The sequence below is a fragment of the Hemibagrus wyckioides genome, linkage group LG09, assembly GCF_019097595.1.
Source record: "Hemibagrus wyckioides isolate EC202008001 linkage group LG09, SWU_Hwy_1.0, whole genome shotgun sequence".
NCBI classification, from domain to species: Eukaryota; Metazoa; Chordata; class Actinopteri; order Siluriformes; family Bagridae; genus Hemibagrus; species Hemibagrus wyckioides.
In genome coordinates this window covers 8,457,983-8,479,816 of record NC_080718.1, presented here as the reverse complement: position 1 = coordinate 8,479,816, position 21,834 = coordinate 8,457,983, and the positions used below count along the sequence as shown (strand labels likewise).

Genomic DNA, 21,834 nt, shown 5'->3' with positions numbered 1-21,834 from the left:
CCTCGCTCCTAAATATTCCACAGTCAACTGTCAGCTGTATTATAAGAACGTGGAAGTGTTTGGGAACGACAGCAACTCAGCCATGAAGTGGTAGGCCACGTAAACTGACGGAGCAGGGTCAGCGGATGCTGAGGCGCATAGTGCGAAGAGGTCGCCAACTTTCTGCAGTCTCAGTCGCTACAGACCTCCAAACTTCATGTGGCCTTCAGATTAGCTCAAGAACAGTGCACAGAGAGCTTCATGGAATGGGTTTCCATGGCCAAGCAGCTGCATCCAAGCCATACATCACCAAGTGCAATGCAAAGCGTCGGATGCAGTGGTGTAAAGCACGCTGCCACTGGACTCTAGAGCAGTGGAGACGCGTTCTCTGGAGTGACGAATCGCGCTTCTCCATCTGGCAATCTGATGGACAAGTCTGGGTTTGGCTGTTGCCAGGAGAACGGTACTTGTCTGACTGCATTGTGCCAAGTGTAAAGTTTGGTGGAGGGGGGATTATGGTGTGGGGTTGTTTTTCAGGAGCTGGGCTTGGCCCCTTAGTTCCAGTGAAAGGAACTCTGAATGCTTCAGCATACCAAGACATTTTGGACAATTCCATGCTCCCAACTTTGTGAGAACAGTTTGGAGCTGGCCCCTTCCTCTTCCAACATGACTGTGCACCAGTGCACAAAGCAAGGTCCATAAAGACATGGATGACATGGATGATGGAGTCTGGTGTGGATGAACTTGACTGGCCTGCACAGAATCCTGACCTCAACCCGATAGAACACCTTTGGGATGAATTAGAGCGGAGACTGAGAGCCAGGCCTTCTCGTCCAACATCAGTGTGTGACCTCACAAATGCGCTTCTGGAAGAATGGTCAAAAATTCCCATAAACACACTCCTAAACCTTGTGGACAGCCTTCCCAGAAGAGTTGAAGCTGTTATAGCTGCAAAGGGTGGACCGACGTCATATTGAACCCTATGGATTAGGAATGGGATGTCACTTAAGTTCATATGCGAGTCAAGGCAGATGAGCGAATACTTTTGGCAATATAGTGTAGATGCCCTTTCATAGTCTTGGTGGTGCACTCCACTTTGTCACTTGACTTACCCAAGCCAAACCTTGGCATGATTTCACACAGAGCTTCAGAACGTCCGCAAAAAAAGTTGTTCCCGTAGCATCAGCAATGACGCAGCATCGAGTTCCCTTGAAAGGGAATTGAATATCCAGATATAATGGTACATGGTCCCATATTAAAATACTTGAGTAATCAGTGGTAGTAACAGACGAGTTCAAGGTGTTATCTATTAAAAAATAATCTATTCTTATGTATAACTGATGGACCTGAGAGAAGAAACAGAATGTTTTAAATGTAGGATTATGAACTCTCCACTGTTCAACCAACCCATTCTGGTTCATAAAGTCAGAAAAAGATTTTGACATAGCTGAGCTAGGACTAGATCTATCAAGCACTGGTCAAGTACACAAAAATCAACAAATGCAAATTCAAATGAGGCATGTTACTAAGTAATCTGTTGGGGAATTTAACTTCACCAAAGTTAGGTGCATAGATGTTTACAAGCAGCACCTTTGTTTTCATTAACATGCCTACAACTTTAAGGTTTCTGCCATTTTTATCAGCGATAACATCAGTCGATTGAAAATAAATATTTTTACTGATTAAAATAGCAACTCCTCTGGATTTAGAGTTAAAGTTAGAATGAAAGACATACCCTATCCAAAGAGCCTGCAGCCTGTAATGATCTTTAAATTTGAGATGAGTCACTTGCAAAAACACTTGGTTAAGCCATTTCAGATGGCTAAAAACTTTACCACGTTTAGATGGGCTTCTAATACCTTGTATATTCCAGCTAATGAAAGGAATAGATGTGCTTACACCAAGAGTTAACAGAACACGTAAAAGTATATAGTAGTTTTTGTACTATGGTTATATACATTGCATATACATTGTCATATACATATACATGCAAGTAAGAAATTTCTGTAAATGGGTATACAAGTAATCTAGAAACTGGTTTCCATTCTTCCAAATCGTTTTTCAACAAAGTTTTCCATAAGCCTCTCCAGTGATTCTCCATTATGCTGCTAGTTTTATTAAGTCCATTTCATCAATGCTGTCATCCCATTTGGGCTCTAGCACAATCTCTTGTGTCATTTGTACATACTGCTTGAACAAAGACTGTGTCATACGTTGGATCATTGTACAAAGTAAAGGAATTATACGGCATGACAAAAACATACATTGATGAAATGGACTTAATAAAACTAGCAGCATAATGGAGAATCACTGGAGGAACTACCTTGCTGATAGTACTATTGATACAATATTACTATCAGCAAGATATTTCCTAGCCTTAACAAAACAGCCCTCCAATTTGAAGAAAATAACCAGGAGAACCAGTCATTTGATGGTTTGTAAGTAATTTCTATATGTTCATCTCTAAGATCTTTCAATTGCATCAGTACCTTACTCAGATTACCTTCTGGTCCCGTGTGCATTGGAATGTAAGTACACTGGTCACCAAACATAGTACACACTCTTTCATCGGAAGCTCTCTTGTCCAAGATAAATCTGTTTTGTAGTGCTATTGCATATGTTGTGTGTAGTTGTTCTTGAATCAAGCCCAATGCCTGTATTGAGAAGTTCATAAAATGCTGTTGATTGTACCAAATATAGTTAATCCACCATACGTTCTTTGGAATCTGGCCCCATGGTAAAAGAATATTAATGCCCCTGCTCCTGCATATCCCATAACAATATGCTCAATAGGAACTCCCACTGGAACCCTTCTCCAGTCTATATTCCTTGTTGAATCGCTCTAATCCACCTTTGGTTTGCTGCTTAGTAGGCCCTCTTGTAGGCATAATACTTGGAGCTTGAGATGTCCTATCATTACACAGTCTTTGAAGACTTTGACATACACCCAGTGCCCTGGTTGCACTGTTCTCAGTTCTTCATCAGTTTCGCTCGTTCTCCCTTCAGTGGTACCTTTCACCTGTTGAAATAGAGCTCGATGTATCTCAGTGCCTTACCTAATTGCCAAATTCTTTGTTACAGGCATAGGTCGTCCAGTAAGCATTTCATGCGGGGTTAGATGCATCAAAGATTTTAAAATCTATGGATGAAAATTAAATGAAAACAAAAATGTTATGAGTGGGTAAAAAGAGAAACACAGTCTCACTCATACAGACACAGATGATGATGACTTACAGTGTCTGACAGTAATCTATAGCCATTATATTCATGACAACATAAACCTGTGTATATAAATCTAGTTTGCATTCTCATACTCATTAATGCTAATGGCAAAGCTTGCAACCATTTCATCTTTCCAGCCTCGCAAATCTTAGCTAGTTTAGCCTTCAGCGTTCCATTAGCTCTTTCCACCATTCCTTGTGATTGTGGATGATAAACACATCTCAACCTATGCTTTATTCTCAGGTTCTGGAATACTCTTTGAATCACATAGTTCACAAAATGACTGCCACTGTCAGAGCTAATTTTGTCTGGAATTCCAAACCTTGAAATAACATCTTTGCACAAGAACTCAGCATCTGCCTTAGCTGTTGGGTGTGCTAAATCTGCTAAACCACCAAGACATACCTTTTCCTTCACCTCAACCATGCCCATGAATTCAATAATCAAGTGTCTGAATGGTCCATCTGGTTCTACACACACAAAAATAGAGGTATTGTTTCTGTACCTTAAAGTACATTTGCCACAAGAGTACCCTGTAAGGTACAAGAAATGGTCCTTAGGGTGACAACTGTGGACCCTTGTTTTAATTTAAAGGTACAAAATCAGTTCTTACAACAAAGGGTACATAATTGTACTTATAAATAGCTGAAGGTACAGACAAATTATGCAAATCACAAAATCTTAATTAAAATAAAAAGTGTCTATATTGAAAATTAAAAAGTGGTAAAAAATGACAAAAAAAGTGGTAAAGTGGTAAAAATTTACAATGGTAAATTTCCATCCATTTCATGGCCAGTATGACCTATATAAGTTTCATTAGTAAATTAGCTGGGATTTTAGCTAGTCTTCATTACACTGTTTTTTTGCAGATTATAAACAGATAGATTAAAAATATCATATCAATATAGGATCATGATATGGTCTATTCAAATTCCAAGAATATAGCCCTTTTCACACTCTGGTAAAGGACCTGGTAAATTAATAATATGCTGGTAAACTGGCTCTGGCAATCTTATGTGAACAGCACATTTACCGGCATTGTTTACTGGCTTTGATGTGATGTGATGTGTGATCAGTGCTCTCATGTCATTATTTTTGAAAGAAATAGAATAGCAACCATAGATTTTAAAGGCAGCTGCCATGACGCGATGACCAATCAGCGATTTGTGATCTATGGGGGCTGTGAAACTTTTTGTTGTTATATTCAGCACACACTTCACAGTGCGCAGGCCTATGGTCAACCATATGGGCCAAATAAGGTGACCACCATGCCTTTTGAATCCTTTTGCGCAATAGCTCAAACCATGCGCATCATTAATCAAAGAAGTGAGAAGTTTACTCCAAATGGGAGTAGAGTGTCTGGATGGATCAGGCAGGTCTGGAAACATGAAATGGTCACACTGGAAACATACTGGGAGCTCGGGAGTGGGGCGTATAGACAGATATAGACAGAGAGAGAGAAAAATATTAGGTATGCTTGTGTTTAAAGACAATGTAGATTGTGTGCAAAGTGCAGGCAGGGACTCTGGCAAGACTAATGATGACAGCATAACTAAAAGGGAGAACCAGAAGGTGAGATGAAGGCTTCCCAGGACATAAAGTGTCCAACCACTTAACCGTAAGTAAACCTGAGCAGCTTGCAAGGGTGGTAAGGTGACAGCATTCAAACATCACAGTACACCAAACACTCTATGCCCATGAACCTTCTACATCTGTTCATTTACCTAAGAGAAACTATACAATGACAGCTTGAATGAACAAATGTGTTTCAGCCCAGATCAAAAGAAAGTGAATGTGTATATAATTTAAATTAAAATATAAAGTCTACAGAACTTGAAATATGAGAAAGAAAACATGATAGTTGAAAGTTCTGTATAAAAAAACACCATACTTTATTGCACATTTATATATACAGGTTTATGTTGTCATGAATATAATGGCTATAGATTACTGTCAGACACTGTAAGTCATCATCATCTGTGTCTGTATGAGTGAGACTGTGTTTCTCTTTTTACCCACTCATAATGTTTTTGTTTTAATTTCATTTTCATCCATAGATTCTAAAATCTATATAGACTAGAACAAAGATTAATGACTGTTCATGTTATGCACATTTTGATATATACATTTGTTATATACTAGTTGCCAAAAAAGCAAAAAGTGTTGACACAAAATGTGAGATCAGTTTACATCTAAAGTGTCTTTCACAAGTGTTAATAACTTCAGGTTGTCAGGTAAAACTCTAATGTTGCTCATATTCAAATTCTTGATAACATAATTAGCACATTTTTAACTATACAGTATACAGTTATAGAAGAGCACTGGTGTCACTATCTGGATGGGTTCCCTTTTGAGTCTGGTTTCTCTCATATGCTAAGAGGTTTCTTCAGACATATAAATAATATAAATATCAGTAGGTCTGGCTAAAAGTGTCTGGTAAAATGCAGTAAATGTAATTGATTTACGTTTCAAAATATTTTACCATTAAGCCAATCAAATTCATGTTCAGATGTCAAGTTTAACCTAATAGGGTTTGCCTAAATGTTCTGCCAGATATTTGTACCGTCATGCTTATAGTTATAGTTAATCAATTTGTTGCTGTACATATCTGTAACTATAAAAATGCACAGGAATTGATATGGTACAGTCTGCTATATATTGAAGTTGCTTTCAAATTTTTTGCCTGTGAAGAATAATTTCCTGCTACATGGAAGATTTATATGCCCTCATTTACAATGTACAAAAGTATGTCAGCTGGGCATTACAGAAGGGGTGTTTGTTGTATTGTTGATAGATATATTATAAGTGACTTATTATTCATCACTTTCTCCTTTGAATTCAACTGTACTGTTTAGATCAAAGAGTATACATACCATTCAATGTACAGTTATTAAGCAACTTATGAAACATGATGCTTTTTGGAACTTCTCTTTTTTGTGGATGAGTTATTGACAGATTACTGTTGTGGACATTTTAATAAAGTCATATCTTTACACAAAACGACCTTGTTAGAAACCAGATATTGCTATATTATAGTGTCCCCTACTGTTGACGTGCTGGTACTGAACAAATAGCACAAACAGAATAAAATCAATCAAGAGAATGCAGAGAAACTTTACTAAAACTGTACAATGACACAATCTCCTCAAAAATATCTAATAAAAAAAGCAAGAGCAGAGAATAGTTGGCATTTTCTCTGCTCTTGATTGATTTTTTTTTTTAGATATTTATAAATATATACAAAAATATTCTTTCTCTACAAAATATCCTTTGCAGAAACATGGGTTGTACAATTCTCCATAAATGAATTATGCCAAAATACAAAAAATGCATAAGAATTAACACAGAATTTGTGGTCATATGACAGCTATCAAGCAGGTAATAAATATAATTTTGCATACACATATGTAACTGAGGACTGTTAAAGATCACATTTCATTTGGATTTTATGCAAGACATCGGTGAGATGAGAAACAAAACACAAACATAATAACACCAGTGCAAGTGTACAGTACATCTAAATCATTATATACAGACATCTATGTGCATAAAGGTACCAATTTACAGAGTCAGATATGTGTCCCTGTGAGAAAGAAGAGTGGCTGATCCTCTTTGGCATTAGCCGTTTGAAACTCGTCGCTCAGACGGAACCGCCACTCGTCTTCCAACTCCAGCCGAACAACTGTCTGACGGAGAGCACTGCGGTTTGGGCAGATTACGCACAGAGTTGCCCCTATGTGAGTGAGAGATTAAAACCAAAACTAATATCTTAGTAGTCTTGCAGTCACACACAGAAGAATCTTTAAAACATCTCAGAAACATACATTTGATTTAAAGCAACTCCCTGTCTGGTATTTCACCACAGCTCCAAATGTTATTGTTCATTCTACTACATAGTACATAGTAAAGAGCATGTATATACATACCAGTCCATCTCATCGCATTCATATGTTCATTTACACCTATGGATAATTCACACTGTATGGCCAAAAGTATGAACACCTGATTATCACAACCATAGGTTGGTCTTCCCCAAATTTTTTGCAACAAAGTTTTAAGTTTGCAGTTATATAGAATGTTGCTGTATGCTGTAGCATTAAGACTTCCTCTTCACTAGATCTGAGAGGTGCAAACCTGTTCCAATATGACAATGCACAATGCACCTTGTGCACAATGTGAAATCCCTAAAATATGGTTTGCCATGGTCGGTGAGGAGGAACTCAAGCAGCCTAAACCTTGACTTCAGCCCCACCTTTGTTATGAATTAGAACATAGTGACACTGAAATCCAGTAGAAAGCCTCCCTAGAAGAGTGGAGGTTATTATAACAGCAAAGGGGGACTATACAGACTATATAACCATGTTCTCTTGAGTTTAAGGGGTTATATCTCTGGTTTAGATATTACCTTGGCAAATATGACTGTTTCTGAGTATACTTATGTTCACATTTGACAGATCTTTACATTTCATATCACAGATTTAGACATGTTTTTTGTACAAAATGTAGAACAGTTTAGGAATGTATTTGTTTGTTTTTTAGTAAATTATTATGAAAGTCCAAAAACTTGGACATGGACGGTTTACATTAATATACTATATGTATATATGTTTTTGTATATACTTGAATCAAACAACCTTCTACAATTCCATTTATTATGATATGCTAGTGATATGATATGCTACTTAAGAAAATCCTTTTACCTTTCAGAAACTGGAATTTCTTGAGGAAACCTGGTGTGACGAAAGAGTCACAGAAGTAGAGCAGGAGCCCACTGAAGAACAAACCTGCTGTGCTGATGTTGACTGAGTGTGGTCTTGAGCTGACAAAACACACTGTTACCTGTGGGACAAACACACCAAACACAGACACACACACACCCAAATGCCCACAGACACACAGAAGGGATTAGAGCATAGCTCTATCTGTATCACTATGATTCAGGAATAACTTACACATGATGCAGTTACCAGCAAAAATTGGAAAGCATTAAGGAATTGATGCATTTATTTTAAAAGTTGTATTAAACCGAAATAAATATAAAAATTAGTGGCATAACAGCAATGTATTAGTACTATTAATAAATTGCAAGTCCATATGCTTACAGTTCATTAATGGCTTGGAGTCCATAATATGCTGTTTTTAAGAATCAGTATCTATCCCTCATCATTATATATATATATATATATATATATATATATATATATATATATATATATATATATATATATATATATATATATATATATATATTCATTCAGGAATCAGTAGGCCTACCTCAGGGCCCAGGTTGAGGTAGCAGTCGACAGAAAGGACAGGATGGCTATAATTGCCAGTGCTCAAGGGGAAAAGCCGTTGACTTGTGTGTTGGAGGTATTTCTCCAGCAGAAGCTGACCTGGAGTAGCCAGGAACAGGTGCTTGCTATCGGGGGCACAGATATACTGAGATGGCTGTACTGTGGTTGGTACATCAGTCATCTGTAAGACGATTTATATATCATTAGCTTCCGGTTCTCTCTTTTAAAGAAACATAAGTAATGAAACATAATGTTGAAAGTTGTTGCTGATAATTGAAAGTTGATAAATGAAATCGAATGTTGAATAGTTAGCAATTTGTTTGGTTTTGGGAAATGCTACCAAAAGCTCTGCCTGTATAATCTGCAATAAAAGTATGTTTAGGCTGGATTTTAGGATTTTATGTTGTTTTTTTTTTTAGTTTCTTTAGTTATTCCCAAAACCAGAAAAAAACATAAAGGTCTATTTAATTTCAATTGTTAAGAATGAAGCTTTAAATTTAAAATAGTTTAAAAAAAGTGCCCTTAGCAAAGTTCTGCTTTTGTTTCTGTTTTTCTAAACAATAAAATAAATAAAATAAAAAAAAAACCCATCAGTATCAACCTTTGTCTTGATGATGAATGTACGATATCCCCCGATGGCAATCTGCTTCTTCATTACACTAAAGTTGTTAAAACGGAAAATTAGAAGTCCAGCACTGTGGACGCGAAGGTTGAAGTCTACATCATCACACATAAATCTGGAGAAGGCAGAGATAGGAGAAGTAAACAAATAGTGTGAGTAATATTAGTAATTGTTTCTGTTATGTTTTAACCCTCAGGGACAGAAAAGAGGTGCTCACCTGTGTTGATTGTACTGCACATCATGAGTGAGGTCCACGTTGAGGAGCAGGAAATCATGTAGGTGTCTACGTGAGAAGGGCTCTCTCCTTTGTCCAGTGCCAGCTCCACGGCTTGACCACTTCCTCAGACCACACAGGCCATACTGAGTAATATCTGGTGATGACTCCATGTGCTGCAGCACCTGCTTCAGTGACACATTCCTCTCTTGTCCAGCAGTACCACTGCACACACACACACACACATACACACACATACAAAGTGCATACATGCAAAAACAAAACTAAGCCAAATCAAAGAATTTAAATTTTTTTTTACTGCAATTCACTCTATGATTTGGGAAACATTCTGAACAATCAAACTATACTACAAAAAAATTCTAAAAAATGATTATAATAAGTAGAAAGGGTCAGTCAGCAATTAGCTTAACAAGTGCAAACAAACATATATGAGCACAAGATTAAAGATAATGTACGTAAACATTTCTAGATAGAAAGCACCTCTTCGGGTCAATGTCAACACTGTTCCACATGACACAGGAGTCATCTGCCAAAATGATAAAGGGCCAGACATCTTGAGGACAACTGCCATGCTCCACTCGCCGACTGCGCTCCAGCTCCAGATTATGATAGGACAACTCTTTTATTAGGAAATGTGCTGCTCCTGTAACGGAGAGAAAAAAAACAGTAGGAGATTATACACTCTGCATGGCAAAAATTCCCACCACAAATTATGAAAGCATAGTATTGAAAAGCTTGTGCTGTGGTGCAACATTAATCTGGGAATTACAATGTTTTATTTTTTACCTATTCCAGCACCATTGAAGATGGTGGGCAGCACTAACATAATGTGATTAGGCCAGTATTTCTTATAGACAGCCATCTCATATTCTTTGATGACCAGTATGTGAAGGTGGGAGGCTCCATCCATGGCATGATACAGGTTAAACAGGCCATGCTCATGGCGACCCGTGGTGGGTGTAAATATCGGACTCTTTATACAATCAGGATTCTACAAGCAGAAAATACAAGTTAAAATTAAGTTTCTGTTCATTTCAATTTTACTTAAATGTGCCTTTTGAAGGTGGGTGGATATTATAAGTTAAAGATGATGACAATAATGGCCCCTACCCAATCAGAGGTAAGAGGGAGTCTCATGCTCTCAAGCTGGCCTCCTGGTTGGCTAAAGGAGAAATGATGTTCTTTGGATTTAGGGATTATGAAATAGAGCTGTATCTCCTCCCCAAGTAGCAGATGAGAGAATGTGAAGGCATGCAGGGTAGACTCACACAGCTGAAACACAACACATACACACAAAACAAAATTACTGGGCAGACATAAATGTGCTGAACATTGGAAAATGTCGATTTTGTTGAAAATTACATCTTATCATACGATCTCACCTGGTATCGAGGATTGAATCCCATGTACTGATGGCACTGCTCACAGTGATGGTAAGTATTATATGCTGCATATTTGGAGAGTTTTATTCGGGTTGTACGGCGACGAAGGTATACATCTTCCTGACGTCGGGGGTTTCCTTAAAAAAAAAAGAACTCCTGAATCTCTGAATCTACTGTATGCCAAACAATTACTACAAGACTTTTTTCCTGCAAATCAAAATGGTATTATAGAGTATGTTATTCCTTTAAATATATATATATATATATATATATATATATATATATATATATATATATATATATATATATATATACACTACTCACAAAAAGTTAAGGATATTTGGCTTTTGGGTGCAATTTATGGAAAATGTAAAAAGTTCATGCTACAGTGATATATCATGAAAGTAGGGCATTTAAGCAGAAGCATGCAATGGTGATTTCCTCATCTCAAACAATTTATTGAAACAAAAGCCAACAACAGTGGTGGGTATACCACAACAAAAAATGTCAATGTCTCAATAATTTGTCATGTGCCCTTGACCATCAATTACAACTTGACAATGACGTCTCATGCTGTTCACGAGTCGACTTATTGTCTGCTGAGGCATGGCATTCCACTCTTCTTGAAGGGCGGCCCTCAGGTCATTGAGGTTCTGGGGTGCAGAGTTACGAGCCTCTACACGGCGACTCAGCTGATCCCATAGGTTTTCTATGGGATTCAGGTCTGGAGAAAGTGCAGGCCACTCTATTTGAGGTACCCCAGCCTCCAGCAGCCGTTCCCTAATGATGCGACCTTGATGAGCTGGAGCATTGTTGTCCATGAAGATGAAATTAGGCCTGTGTTGTTCATGTAGGGGCACAATGACTGGATTAATGATGTTATTCAGGTAGTATTGGCTTGTCACTGTACCATTCACAAAATGTAGGGCAGTTCTGTATTGAGTAGACACACCTGCCCAGACTGTACCACCACCACAACAGTGGCTGACATCAGTAGCTTGACGTCTCCAACATCGTTGGCGGCCATCATTTCTGCTCAACGTGAATCGACTTTCATCAGAGAACAGCACTGAGGCCCACTGGTCCCTCATCCAGCATAAATGCTCCCTGGCCCATGCAAGATGATGACACCTGTGCCTGGTGGTGTGGTCAGGTACCCTTGTAGGTCGTCTAGCACGCAGACCAAGCTGATGTAAATGGTTTCGAATGGTCTGACGTGACACTTGGGTGCCTCTCACCTCCCTTAAATGTGCCTGGAGTTGAGAGGCATTCATCATCCAGTTCCGCAGGGCACTGTTCACAATGAAGCAGTCATCAACGTGGGATGTGGCCAAAGGACATCCACTTCTATGCCTTTCTGTGACTCTTCCAGTCTCTCTGTCACAACCTGCTGATGACACTCTGTGACACTCTAAGCTCAGTGGCCACTACCCTCTGAGAACATCCTGTTTGAAGCCTTGCAATGGCGAGGTACTGTTGATCAATTGTTAGGTGTCGTTTTGGTCTCATGATATCAAAATGTGAACAGCATGATGAAGAGGACTGTTTAAATACCAATTCTAACTGAACCAGAAAATTTATTGGTCGATTCATGGATCAAACACCAGTTGTGAATTTTGCCGTTAAGCACCTTGTTAGAGAACAGCAAGTTATGAAAAAAGTACTGAACAGTTGGACATGTGCATTCAAAAGTGTAGAGAAGGTCAAATTAAGTTCACCTGTAAAGATTATAGTGCATTTTAGGTGCATCCTGAAATTTTACCCAGAATCCGAATATTCTTAACTTTTTGTGAGTAGTGTATATATATATATATATATATATATATATATATATATATATATATATATATATATATCCTTACGTTCTACGTTAAGTGTAAAGTCAGGAGAGTAGATGGCACTGATGTCCTCGTATTTGGGGTCATGAATGGTAGAGTCAAAAGGCATTCCTTTCAAGGTGTCAGCATTGGGCCATGATGCATTGGCCTGATGATACTTTACCACCTCAGACTGGCAATCTGGAGAGAGGTGTTACGGAATATGTAATTTATATAATTAATATGCTTTCATGGTAATCTGAATTTGAAATATACAACTGATCATCTGAGGTTATATACTAACTGTAGTTGATGTCCTCTTCATCAAAGATGTCCACCTCCATGAGCCTGATCAGCATGCGAGAGAGAATACCAAGGAACTGCAGATATGCACCAGTCTTTCCAACCTGCAGATACACAATACAAGGCCATCTTTATCAGCTGAAGCTAGATTCTAAATTATATAACACATGGGTAGTTTCAATACACTGTATATCATACATTCAAAATTAGATTTTAAGTGCAATGTGCTATTATAGTATTAATCCATTAATGTGTCCGTAATTATACAGAGCTGATGCTTACTTGGGGTGGCCCACTGAGGAGCAGCCTGCGAGGGTGAAAGTTGTCGGTGCGTCCCTCTGCCCAATTGCTGCTGTCCATGTGCTGAGGTTTGGGCACAGTCCACTGCCGGTAGTACAAAGACTGTTCTGTACATGTCATAATCTTGCTGAGGAGGGGCCTGAAAGAGCTGGCCCACTCTACACATGGGTGTGGAAGGAAAGACATCGGCTTAGGCAAGCCACTGGCATCCACACTGGTGAGGAGATCATATAGAGCTTTGGGGAGGAGGACTACAGGCGGCCTGTTTGTGTTATGTGCCCAGGAGCAGCAGGAGGGCTGTGAAGAAGTCTGCGAAGATGACAGGAAGCCAGGAGAGGTGGATTTTGATGACTGACTTGGTTTGTTAGGATATAACTCATCCTGGGTTTGCTGGGAGTGATCCTGACCAAGGAGTGTACCACTCACTGAAAGAAAATGCAAGAAAAACAAAAAATCTGTCTAGATAGAAATTTCCTCATTGATGCTGATTTTAAATATTATAATTGGATTTAATGAGCAATGTGATGACCCCAGGGTTAAAATAACTTGACTGGGCATGCTATCTTCTATGAATAATCTCTGTTCATGTCAAAAAACATAAAATGAATACAGTTTATCATCATATGATAGGCTGTGACAGGTAACTAGAGCAATTTTATAAAATATATAAATGACTTTTGTGGAACTTTGTAGTGAGTATTCATTTAATACTAGCTCTTTCTATTTGAATCCCAGATAAACAGAAAGACAATGTTTTTAATTTGTTCTAAGCGCTAATACAGCAGAGCAACTGACCATCCACTACAGACTCTTCCTCCTCATTGTCGGTGCTGCTGAGTTTATCAGGATCACTCTCGGACTGGTCACTGGACACATGCAGCCCCTGCTGTCTCTGCTCTTCCCCACGCACCAAGTATGCAGCTAGACCAAGTTCCTGCTCCAGAGCTGTACGCTGCAGAGCACAGCAGCTTATTACACGCTCATCACAGTATTTCAGGGACCTGAGTATCACAGGATCAACAAGACACAGTGAGAATGGATGGTATTTGTAAGTAAATTGTGGTAAGGTGAACAGTGGACAAAGACTGCCAAACTATCAACAGATATGTCAGAAGGAATATGAATTATCATAACACGAAGATAGTCTAGCAGCTACCAATACATTACAACCGAGCAAATCTAATAGCTCATGACATAATGGTGCTAATAGTGTTACTGAAATAACTTTCCATAAATCAGAACTTGTGTTATTTGAAGGTTATATACCTTGGCAATGACTCCCCCATTGGATCCATACCAGTAAAGATGAGGATGCAAGGCAAAGCCTCTAAATCAAGGTATGTGCGAGGAGTCCAGTCTGGGTCCTGAATCTTCAGCCATACCTACACACATGTAATCCAGGTATGTTCAGCATCAGTCAAATGTAGAAATCTCTTTAGCCAATTAAGAAGAACATGTAGTGTACAGATACCCTCAGCTGGCCCAGAAAGTGCTTGCCCACAATGATCCCAGATGTAGGGTCTCCCAGCACAATTTCAAAGTGCTTGTGGAGGCCCAGGCGGTCACGTATGTGACACAGACGCTGATGTGCCAGTGCTGCCAGACATGGGAAAGGTATACGCAGCAGGAGCATGTACCCATGGTGGCTGGGGCAGTGTCGTGTTGAGCCCAGCAGACACTGCACTATTTCCAGCGTTTCTACAGATGTGTGCTTCTGCAGCTGGACCTGGCCTCTGGCTGCAGCTAACAGAGCCATGGAATAGTGCTGAAGAAGCACTTGGGTGCGGATTACAGAGCTGTGTAATTTTGGAAACCTTGAAAAGGAAAAGTTCTTACTTTGAGTACATTTGTTGTTATAAAAACCTGATTTAGATTTCTACATTTTACAATATATGAATGTGTATTCCTCTTGTGCACATAATATGCATGTATGCATGGTGCAGTGTCAAACAAGAATACACAAAAAGTGTAAAAGAAAAGAAAATCTCACAGTATGATTGTAGTAAAGAGAATGAAAACGAAGCCTAGAACAAGTTAGGATAAGGAAGCTGTGTGTGCAGTTGTTGAGGCATTTTGTGTCAACATTATTCTGATTCTCAGAGAGAAAACAATAATGTTTTTAGCTTATCATGTGAAATGTATTTTATTTCATTTTTAATGTCTATTCATATATTTCTATGTGAATATGTGAGAACAAATTAAATAATTCTATTCCATGCACTTATAATCTCCCTCCATTAATTCACTGTTACTATTTTGAAAGTTGGTTGCACATATTCTGCCAAATGATATGCAAACTGCAACATTTCACATAAAGTAATTCACAGCACAGCAGATTTGCACAGAACATAGCTAGAGATACATAGAAAAGATTATGAAGTATCAACAACAGTGATACTTGTCACCTCTCTTCCAGAGCAGTTACCATGCTCTCAAATGAACTGTCAAAGCGCAGCAGAGGCAGGCCACTTCCTGATCGTGTGGATTCCAGCAGCTCAGACACGCCAAAGTATTTTGTTTTCTCATGGTACAGATCAACATCCTATGCAAAAACATATATCACATACCTGTCAAAAACTTTACAGGGACTAGAACATTTGAAATATAAACAAATATTCGGGTGTTTAAGATGTTTGTTAAACACCATATGGCCAAAAGTATGTAGACACCCAACGACCATGCCCCTATGCCCACAGGGGAATTGTCATGCTGGAATGGGTCCCTTAGTTTCAGTGAAGGGAAGTCTTAAAGCTACAACATACAAAGACTTTCTAGACAATTGTGTGCTTTGAACTTTGTAGGAAGACCCATACATGGGTGTGACAGTAAGATTTCTGTATACTTTTTGCCATATAGTGTACTTATGTCAAATAGTGTACTTAATACATTATTAAATCCTGATGGCCAGTGGATTTCATTGTAGGGGCTGATGCGTGTGTACTGAGTCTGCAGGGCAAAGGGGAATGAGGTGACATGAAGAATCAGGACATTGTGTGCCTCTTGAATATGCTTGCAGTTTAGCAGACTGTCCACCAGACCTGAGCTGGACAAGCCACCCACCCTTCCACACTGTTCACTGAAAAAGACAGAAAGAAAGAGTTTTAATAACATCTAAGCAAGTAGATTTGGACAAACAGTCGATAGCAGATTTGTTAGATAGTAGTATTATTACCTGCTAACGTCCCAGTGTGCATGGTCATGCACCAGTATGAAGAGAGTATATGGGTTCAACTTTGATTTCTGAATGAGACCGTCGATCTTAGCTACAGCAGCCTGATCTAATTTTATCACATACTGCTCAGCGTCCTTTGGGCATAAACAGTCCTGGTCCATGCCTAACTCTTGAAGGACCCCTTGCATAAATAACAACAGAGAACATGTAGTACCAAGGACTTGGTGATACAGTATTACCATTAAAATCAACAGAGTTTGAACTCTATTTGCAAGTTGGAATAAAAGCTTAATCATCTACCTGAATTCCACAGGTGCAGGACCACTTGCTGGAAGGTCACCTCAGAAGGAGGCACACAGATTAAGAATTCCACCTTGTCAAAAGAGCCAAGGTCCAGGTTGTGCGTGCTGGAGTCAGCAATTGCACATACATGGGACAACAGCTTCCGTGCCACTGCTAGCTGAATGGGCCGAATCTTATGCCACTCAACCTGATATTCTGTGAAAGGAGACAATGGACAATGAATTCACTCCAAATAAGGTACAGTATTATATACTAAGGCAATGTGTCACATGTGATTCACCTGTGCACAGGGCTTCTGCAGAGCATTCCTTTCCAGGTGTCTGAGCTGGAAGGCTGTAAGTCTCTGCATTGACTTTCTCCAGCAAACTTTCCACATTTTCATCTAATGAGGTCATTTTTACATGAGGATATGTTTAAAACATACACACAATAACTGCACTACTTTGCATACTCTGTACTACTACTCTGCAAACACAATAACCACACTCACTGTACATCTTTGTGTGCATACTGCACCGTCCCTGATATTCCTGATACAACTGAATATCTATATTTGCCTTTTATATCTATATATTTATCTTAAGTATGCACACTGTACATACTGTATTTATTGTCATTACTAAATATTTATTTTCCCTTTTTATATCTACATATATGTACATGTATTTTTCTATATATTATATATGTTTATACATATATTTAATTATATATTATACAAATATTTACATATATACATATACATATATTTGTATATATTTGCATATCCGATAACTATTGGATTTTCATGTCTTATCATGTCTTAATTTCTACTATGTTAGTTTTTATCCTTCCTATTTTTCTCTAAATATTGTATGTATATCCCTATATTTTTTCATGTCCACACACTTTTTAAATTTACTTCTTTCTTCAAAATGTAGGACAGTCATTAAAAGCATTTCACTATATGTTGTACTGTGTATGATTTCGTATGTGATAAATAAAATTTGAATTTGAATTTGAAAACAGAATTGAAATTTAATGCATAGCTTAAGCAGTCTTTTCTGCTCATCTAGGCTCATTTTTCTTGACACAGGTTAAAATGTCAGTACTGGAAATTGACCCCTAATCTGCATTAGAATAATCAAAAGAGACTTACCTGGACCTAGGGAGCTAACATAGGCATCTAATTCAGCAGTCATCCCAGAGGAAAGCTCCTGACTGATTTCTCTCACACATTCGCTTGGGGAGAGCATACTCTCTGCAAGAGCTCGTGCTTGGTGCTTCCCTGTTGAGAAACACAGCTGTATAGCTCAAAAAGAGAACCACTCTGTGTTCACTTGTCAGTTCTCTTCAATGTCCAATCTACTGAAAACTTATTGAAAGGCTTGATGAGTTTTAAAATTTATATCACATGCTACAACCTTCATAGTCACCTCTCTACAACCTTAATTGAAACTAATCATTCTTACTGATATTTCTGTACAAATGTGGACTTTTATTCCACTTTTCTTTAAGGACAAGGATTTCAGGATTTCTTTAAATTTGGTGCTGGGGTTTTTTTTTCTTTCAATTTCTGAATGTTCACTGTTACGAATGGTTGGCCTGGTAATAGGAATCCTTAGTTTAGTTTAGTTTCTAAAAAAACACAATTAACTGAACACTATCTATATCATTTTTTTTTTACATAAACTGTAAATTGGAGGGAAATTCTTTAAGGTACCAAGGCATTTTTCAGGACTCATTTTTCAGTGAACTATATACAAATTTGACAATTTGTCAAATGCTATTTTATAATAAAATGGTTCCCAGTCATGGTTGTTTTAGCTTTTAATTATGAGTGGAAGACAGAATTAGGTTGTCTATGGCAGTTAGGCAGGCCTATAGGATGAAATGTTAGGTCATGTTCCAGTATTTTGGTAGTATGTCTACTAGCTTACACTCTTACACAAGAGGATTTATGTGACACACTAAGACACCCACCACTTTAATTTGGACTTCACTGTGAAGACACAACAAATATATATGAATTGATTTTTCAATCCATATAGCCAGATAATCCCAGTTAAGATGTGAGGAATGTAAACCTTTTACCTGTAACTACTATGCAGGACTCAGTCTCTTGGCTTCTGCCCATGCAAATGATCACCACAAAATGTGTGTGACTAAGCTTGCCCTCCATTAGCCTCTGGAAGGTGTCTGCAAGTGCCTCAGACACTGAGGGTGCTGTGTCCAACACTAGAACAGAATCACCACAGGAGCTTGTTGCCAGCTTGGCCAACCAAGGGAGCTGAGAGGGGGTTATGGGTTGTGCCAGGCCTGGGAAAGGGGCAGGAAACTGGACATGACTTTGCTGGTACTGACGGATTTCTGTCAGGTGTGACTCACGCCAAGAGTGCATTAGGATCTGCTCCAGGTCTTCCATCAGGGGTATCTGGTCTGGGCCTAACATGAAACATATGATGATCACACTGCACAAGGACCTCTGCACTATATTATAGTTATATCTGCAACAATTAATACAAGTATAAGTATATTTTTTTAATGAAAAACATATTTCTGTGTATGCTACATTCTAGGGGAAAATGAGGGGGTTATTTTAATCCCATCAGTATGGGGTAAAACCTGTATAAAAAATAACACTGCGAAACATATATGTACTTTTTTTCATCTAATGTGGCCAGTCAATGGCTAGTTTTCCTCTGTTGCACAAAAATAGATGGCAAATTAAAAGAAACAACATAAAGTGTATTGCTATCCTAGACACAACAGACACCAATGTACCCTGGAATAGAATCTACAAGCTTTATATCAGTACTGGAAAATAATACTCCTTTAGCTGGTGTTTTGATTATGGTGGTGGAGCATGCTGACTAACACATTGGTCTAATGCAAGATTATCAAACCATGTCAGCAAAATGCCCTCTACAGAAACTGCACAACATTTTTTCATTCGTTTATAGATTTTATTTTTCATTTATTTTTTCCATTGATGTGTCACATGTCTCATAAATAATTTACTTTATTTATATGTAGATCATTATTTACAGACTTCAGATATAAAGTGTAAATAATAAGCTGTGTACTTGTCAGTGTTTCTCACCTAACTGTACCAGATAGTAGACAGTCAACAGGACCTGCATCTCAATGGAGAGCGGCTGGATGGAGGAAGCTCCATATTGCTCATAAACACGTAGAAGATTCTGGGAGCTTCGGTAGCATGCCTGCAGCCAACCATTCACCAACACCTCACTTGTGTTCCCACATAGATGTGGCAGATCCCCATGCCCTACATACACATGCACACACAACACACACCAACTTCATAGCTATTAATGCATATGAGTTTGTCGATTTTAATGTAATGCATTTTGTTTGGATGCTACCATCATAAATGAATAATTTAATTCAATAAAAATGTTATTTGTTTTGTAATTTTAACATGGACTTTGTCACAAAGCAGGTTTTTAGAAAGTGTCAAATTTGAAAGTTGAAAATTTAAAAATCTATTCATAATGCTTAAATAACTTGAATTAGACTGAATGGTATTTTCACCTGTGTATATCTACCTTAAACCACATATTTGCATTAATGGAACATTAACTATGTTTCTCTGTGTATTTATATAGGCTATGGAGAAAATCCGACCTTTAAATATAACTGGCTGTAGTCCACAGGCTTGAAGCAGATTATTAGGCACTGCAACAGACTCCACTGGGGGCATGGAGGGTGAAGACCCTTGAGACACTGAAGTCCCAATGTCTGCCACACACACTAGATCATCAGGTTTAATAGTATAATATTGACAAAAATGGATTTACATCAACACATAAACAATCTAACAGAAATGTCAGAACACTCAAAACTAATGAAGTTAACTAGAAAAAATGAATTACACATTTACTGTAATACCCATGAGTAAACTTCATTTACCATTAAAATCTTTTGCCTTCTATGTGTTTGCATGATGTGCTTTCCTATTCAGGGGCCTCATTAGGAGTTAGCTGAGAACACTTTATTCTAAGGCTAATGAGTCACAAACATCTCTAAAATTACATCTGTCCTCAGAAGATTTTCTGAGTGCATCCACTTGCCTGTGGTTAGGAAGATGGAATTAGTTTTGTACCTGATTTTGTGCCATTGACTGTGTTGGAGGCCACAGGTCTAATACTTGATTCAGTGGGTGCTACGGATTCTGGGGACCATCCCTTGTGTCTCTTTTTGGGTGGTCCTGTGTTTGCCTTGGATCCTTAAAGTGAAGAGGAAATTAGGACACGTACAGAAAAAATGCCTGAAATAAGCCCTTTTATATATATATATATATATATATATATATATATATATATATATATATATATATATATATATATATATATATACATATATACAATAATATGGGCATAAACAATAATATGGGCATTGGGTCTGATAAGATGGGCTTGGATCTGAAAGGAAGCACTTGTTTAATTATATGTTAATTGTGCTGGATTCATATTTGTATGTGTATGTGTGTGTGGGGGGGTCTTCTTAAACCTTAGGGTCACAAACGTGAAGATATTATGTTTTAAACTGCACTCAAATCCCTGTGTCACTAAAGAACTCTTGCATTTTATAGCAGGGAAGAGCTCAAAATAGAGGGTAAAAAGAACAAACAACAGTATTTATGGAGGTGTTAAATTGAGAGGGAAGACATTTTATTACCCCAAACCCTGTCAATACAAAAGCAGAGGAGCAAAAGGACTAGACCATGTAGCTGAAGTTCTTCCTAAAGTATTTTAGTGTAGTTGGGGAATCTCTTTCATGGAGGTGTGAAGGGAAGTGAATTACAATGGCACCCCCCCACCCCCTCATCACTCCCTCCTGAAAGGCACTAAAAAACTTTTTCTACAGTGAAGAGTGAAAACACTAAGTAATAAAACATAAAACACTTTTTGGAAGGTGCTGAACAGTACCTGTGGATCTTCCAGGGCCATTAGCTAGCTGGCCTGGCTGGGGCAGAGGCTGATGGGATACTGGAATGTGGCTGCCATTTGTCACTGTGGAGGACGTTTCAAATGCATGGACTTGTGAGTTCAGATCTGTGGAACAGTAGTCCATGTTGCCCATAAAATGAAACCTTAGATAGATACTTTATTGATCCCAAAGGAAATTCCAGATATCCAGCAGCAATAGAGACAGTAACACAAAGACAGGTTGTAGATTGCACACTGTATATCTTACAAATAGTCA

At 38.2% G+C, this 21,834-nt stretch overlaps 1 protein-coding gene across 1 annotated transcript in view; it reads right to left on the bottom strand.

Annotated features, from left to right (window-relative positions):
* Nucleotides 1–5,098: 5,098 nt before the first annotated feature.
* Nucleotides 5,099–21,834, bottom strand: part of greb1 (growth regulating estrogen receptor binding 1) — a 30,419-nt gene continuing 13,683 nt past the window's right edge. Inside the window, exons 7-32 of the mRNA XM_058399976.1 lie at nucleotides 21,558–21,683; nucleotides 20,732–20,854; nucleotides 20,254–20,379; nucleotides 19,709–19,894; nucleotides 18,700–19,050; nucleotides 17,765–17,893; nucleotides 16,910–17,011; nucleotides 16,627–16,824; nucleotides 16,327–16,507; nucleotides 16,041–16,230; nucleotides 15,560–15,696; nucleotides 14,626–14,968; nucleotides 14,421–14,536; nucleotides 13,950–14,155; nucleotides 13,137–13,579; nucleotides 12,856–12,958; nucleotides 12,597–12,752; nucleotides 10,735–10,871; nucleotides 10,463–10,624; nucleotides 10,139–10,343; nucleotides 9,833–9,995; nucleotides 9,335–9,556; nucleotides 9,097–9,232; nucleotides 8,476–8,676; nucleotides 7,902–8,040; nucleotides 5,099–6,934 (exon numbers count right to left, since the gene is read on the bottom strand). Coding sequence (XP_058255959.1) covers nucleotides 6,771–6,934; nucleotides 7,902–8,040; nucleotides 8,476–8,676; nucleotides 9,097–9,232; nucleotides 9,335–9,556; nucleotides 9,833–9,995; nucleotides 10,139–10,343; nucleotides 10,463–10,624; nucleotides 10,735–10,871; nucleotides 12,597–12,752; nucleotides 12,856–12,958; nucleotides 13,137–13,579; nucleotides 13,950–14,155; nucleotides 14,421–14,536; nucleotides 14,626–14,968; nucleotides 15,560–15,696; nucleotides 16,041–16,230; nucleotides 16,327–16,507; nucleotides 16,627–16,824; nucleotides 16,910–17,011; nucleotides 17,765–17,893; nucleotides 18,700–19,050; nucleotides 19,709–19,894; nucleotides 20,254–20,379; nucleotides 20,732–20,854; nucleotides 21,558–21,683 — 4,745 coding nt within the window. The 3' untranslated portion in view covers nucleotides 5,099–6,770. The remainder of the gene's footprint in view (nucleotides 6,935–7,901; nucleotides 8,041–8,475; nucleotides 8,677–9,096; nucleotides 9,233–9,334; nucleotides 9,557–9,832; nucleotides 9,996–10,138; nucleotides 10,344–10,462; nucleotides 10,625–10,734; nucleotides 10,872–12,596; nucleotides 12,753–12,855; nucleotides 12,959–13,136; nucleotides 13,580–13,949; nucleotides 14,156–14,420; nucleotides 14,537–14,625; nucleotides 14,969–15,559; nucleotides 15,697–16,040; nucleotides 16,231–16,326; nucleotides 16,508–16,626; nucleotides 16,825–16,909; nucleotides 17,012–17,764; nucleotides 17,894–18,699; nucleotides 19,051–19,708; nucleotides 19,895–20,253; nucleotides 20,380–20,731; nucleotides 20,855–21,557; nucleotides 21,684–21,834) is intronic.